The 3,967-nt window shown below is 50.2% G+C and overlaps 1 protein-coding gene across 1 annotated transcript; it reads right to left on the bottom strand.

Moving 5' to 3' along the window:
* Positions 1 to 886: 886 nt before the first annotated feature.
* LOC108552902 (leucine-rich repeat, immunoglobulin-like domain and transmembrane domain-containing protein 3) lies at positions 887 to 3,043 on the bottom strand. Its single transcript, XM_017907586.1, has one exon. The coding sequence runs from the start codon at positions 3,041 to 3,043 to the stop codon at positions 1,049 to 1,051; it is 1,995 nt and encodes a 664-aa protein (XP_017763075.1). The 3' UTR covers positions 887 to 1,048.
* Positions 3,044 to 3,967: the final 924 nt, after the last annotated feature.

Below are 3,967 nucleotides of genomic sequence, written 5' to 3'. Positions count from 1 at the left end.
CTGGATTAAATTCTTAAAATTATGCACAGCGAGCTTCTAAAACGATCAACATCGAAAAATATCGGGTCGACTATACATATGTTCGTTATAAAAAGTCACAAGTCTTACGAGTTCTAGTATCAGAAACCATTCAGCTCTCTGTCTTTCATTTCTGATACATGAGCAAACGAACGAGTTTAATCTTTTCGAGCTATTTACAAAATGAACCGTCCTCTTTGGCGCAGAAAGCATCGTTTCACGGGCGAAAAGGAATCGCTTCGTCGGTAATTCCAAATGGCGGACGTCGATCATTGGCGCCCTGGGGCGCCACTTTTGCTACAGGGGGAACGTGCAGTTTCGAGACTCGACGTCTTTTATGTAATCGAGTAGGTTGGACAGACATAACTGTATACTACTTTCGATAACCTCCGGACGTCTTTTAAATATACCAACGAGATACAAACTTTCTAGGTCCCTGTACGCATACAACCTTAACCAACGTACGCTCGAGGAGTGGTCTCGGATGATTTAAAAATGTGAGCCATTCGCTTACCAAGTGACGATAACAATTGTAAACATTCGTATACCATAGCACTCACGGCGTCAGAAATACGACGGTATCCACTTTCGTTTTTCGACTTACATTTGGCAACAGGAATATTGGTCATTCGTCTTTTTCTGTCGGAAGCGTTCACACGAATCGAGGGCTAATCGATTGCTTTAGAGGTTAGTAAAGAATCAGAAAATCGATTAGTAAAATATCACAGGCGACAAAAATCAAATTACCAGTTTCGAACGATTGCTAGAAAGGAAAAATTCGATCACCACAATTCCTACACTGGAGCGATAAACTTGTCAACGTTTCACCGGGTAGACCGATGGCTCACCGTATAAAATGCGGATACGTGTGGAATACTATCGACGACAAACACAACGAACGAGATCGAGGGGAAGAGGACGCGTGACTGAACATGATGGTGGTATGTTTTTGAGGGGAAGAAAGCGACGGACGAGCTTTGAACAAGTATACCGACTATTTGCTCGAAAGCCGGCCGCATGGGGACGTCCCTCACAGGGATACGAACTCGTGCGGCGGTTGTATGATTCGCGGTGGCGGGGGTGGCGATAATCGCAGGTCCACGTCCGTCAGCGAGAACGCGGAACTCCCGTTGGCCGTGACACGGGGCCCCATATTGTCGTAAGGCGAACAGAGGTCGCTGGATCGCAGCGCTCGTCGCGGCAGAGTCGCGAAACTAGACACGCTGCTGGCAGCCGGAAGGGCCGAAGTCGTTTTGTTCACCACACCGCTGGTGCCGTGAACGGGAATGTCCAGAAGATCGGGATAACAACGATCGGAGGAATCCTGTGGCATCGACACAGAAATGAAGATATTCCCAAAGATGCCGGCTGGCAGGACGCCGCTAGTGAACTCTGGCGGCGGTGGCGGAAACATGGCGGCGCACGGTACGGTTCTCATAGTGCTCACGGAGCCACTGCTCATCTCGGGTCGCAGTCTCTCTACGGTAACAGTGGCCGCGCTCATGGGATCACATATAGACCCTCTTTCAGCCAGTTCCAGGTCACCCGTGCTGCAAGCCTCCATTATACTACCGTGACCACTGCCTCTGTCGTTGCTGTTTCCAGGAGTGGTGGTCGTCACGGACAGGTCTAGAAGCTTTTTCTCCTGGTCACCGAAACTGGTACTGCTCTGCAGCTTCACTTTCTCGCGAGCACTCTGTCGCCGAGTCCCACCACACACGCACAGGGCCAGTAAAACCGCAGAAATGGAAGCACACAACGCAGCTGCTCCACCACCGGCCAGGCTCACCCAGAGCAACCAGTTATCGCTCTGAGAGAGTGTAGGCGCCGTGTACACCCGCGAAATCGCTACACTGACGGTATCCCTTGCCAGACCAGCGATATTTTTGGCGAAGCAAGAATACTCGCCGGCATCACCATCACTGGCGTTGTAGACAGTCAAGTTGTTCCACCTATCGGTGAGTTTATTGGGCGACGAGAGTCGTTCGTTGTAGCTCATGCCAACGTCGGACGACGCATAGGCAACGTAGGTTCCCAAGTAAGCTTGTTCTGTTAATTTGGTCGCGTTCACTGGGCCTCCGTTCAGTTGCCACCATACCTCGGGCTCTGGATCCCCCGTCGCTAGACAGGCCAGACTCAGATTCCCATTCGTCTCTTCCTGAATGCTGCTAGCCAGCACGAACACTTCGGGTTCACAGGCGAATTCCACCGGTTTCACGTCCTCCCACTTGCGGCCCTCGAGCCTCGGCGGTGACGAACACACTTGAGGCACAGAGTATAGTTTGCTGGGTCCATTGGGGATCAGCCAGGTCCGGAAATCTCGAAGTCGACAGTCGCAGCTCCACTGGTTCTCATCCAGCGTTAAGGTCTTCAGACGTGGCAGGTTCGATATCACCGACACCTCCAGGTACTCCAGCCGGTTTTGGTCTAACCTCAACGACTCTAGGCCGGACAGGTGAACGAACGCCTCGCCGTGAATCCCGGACAACGTACACCTCTGCAACTCCAGGTTCCTCAGGTGCTGCAAGACCGGAAACTGGTGACTCCTCAGATTACCCAAAGGATTCCCGCTTAAGATTAAGATCCTCAGTCTTTCGTTGCCTAGAAAAGTATCTGGTTCCAGCATCTCCACGTGATTATCCGATAGGTCGATCTCCACCAGGATCCTCATGTCCCTGAACGAGTCCGCGTGGATCTTATGGATACCAGCGTTCCTCAAGAAGACCCTTTGGAGATTCAGCAGACCGGAACGCTTGAAGATCTCCGACTGCAATGCAGGTATCTTGTTCCCGGACAAGTCGAGGACCTGCATGTCCGGGTCCAACGAGGCCGGGAGCGAGGTTAGGCCGGCGTCAGGGCATAAGGCAGACTTTTTACCGGATGTCCACTTGCAACGGCATACTGCTGGACAGTCAGTCCAGTCCGGGAACGCGGCCGCTCTCGAGAGTAACGTGAACGTGCCGATCAAGAAGAAGAGGGCTAGCAAGATGCGCCCTTGCAGAGAGTACTGCTCTGCCCCTGACATGCCACAGTCCGTTTCTCTTCAGCTGCTGCTAGTCGTCCCTTGGATTCACCCTCCGTCGATTAGAAATCTGGAGAAAGGCAAAATTATCTTTAAATTAAACAAACTTTATTTCCTCACTAAAAAGTGATCGATATAACGAACATGAACCAATGTTCTTAGGTAAGCTAGTCAACGCGTTTTGACCATTGTCAGTCGCACAAGTTAGCGTTATGTTTCAAGAGTCGATGCTTTTAGTTCACTTAATATCCGCATCTAATTTTCAGGTCAACCTTTTTGGCCTGATTGACGACGACTAATAAAGCAGAGCGCATATATCATACAAATTGGAACTTTTCTTCGCGTGTACCGGGTGACCCATTTTATTCGTTGCCCGTGGAACACGTATCCCGGAAGCTGCTTGATTGGCGACCAATTTCTGCGTGCTGATCACTCCCACTGTATCGCACACCCTTGCGAATGTACATAAGCAGGAGAATTTGCATTCGTTATTTCCCCCTGCCCTTCCCGCCCATCCGTGCATCATTCCCCAAAGGTCATCGTATAATCGATACACATGATGGATAAATTTCGGAAATGGGACTGTACCTATCGAATATATTACACGGTGTCGAAGAATTGGATGTATGGGGTGGAAGGTGCAGGGGAGCGTTGGAATATTAAAGAGGAAGTCTGATGGCCGGAAGCTCAGGCACCCTCGAGTTCCTCGATCATAGCTAACGATAACATAAATCGACGCTGAGCAAATAAACAAACACATTTGCAGAACTTGTGCATGGATCTTTGAATATTCAGTCTGTCCCAAAACGAGCTGGCTTTGGCCAAAATCAGAAGCCCAGTGTGCATCGAAATAGGTCAGCCTTGTGTGTATATATGGAGGATAGGAAAACGGGTTGGAAGCGTGGTTCCTTGTACAATATGCTCGCA

This window comes from Eufriesea mexicana, unplaced genomic scaffold (assembly GCF_001483705.2).
Source record: "Eufriesea mexicana isolate 0111107269 unplaced genomic scaffold, ASM148370v2 scaffold8420, whole genome shotgun sequence".
Lineage (NCBI taxonomy): Eukaryota > Metazoa > Arthropoda > Insecta > Hymenoptera > Apidae > Eufriesea > Eufriesea mexicana.
This window is presented reverse-complemented; position numbering and strand designations above follow the sequence as displayed.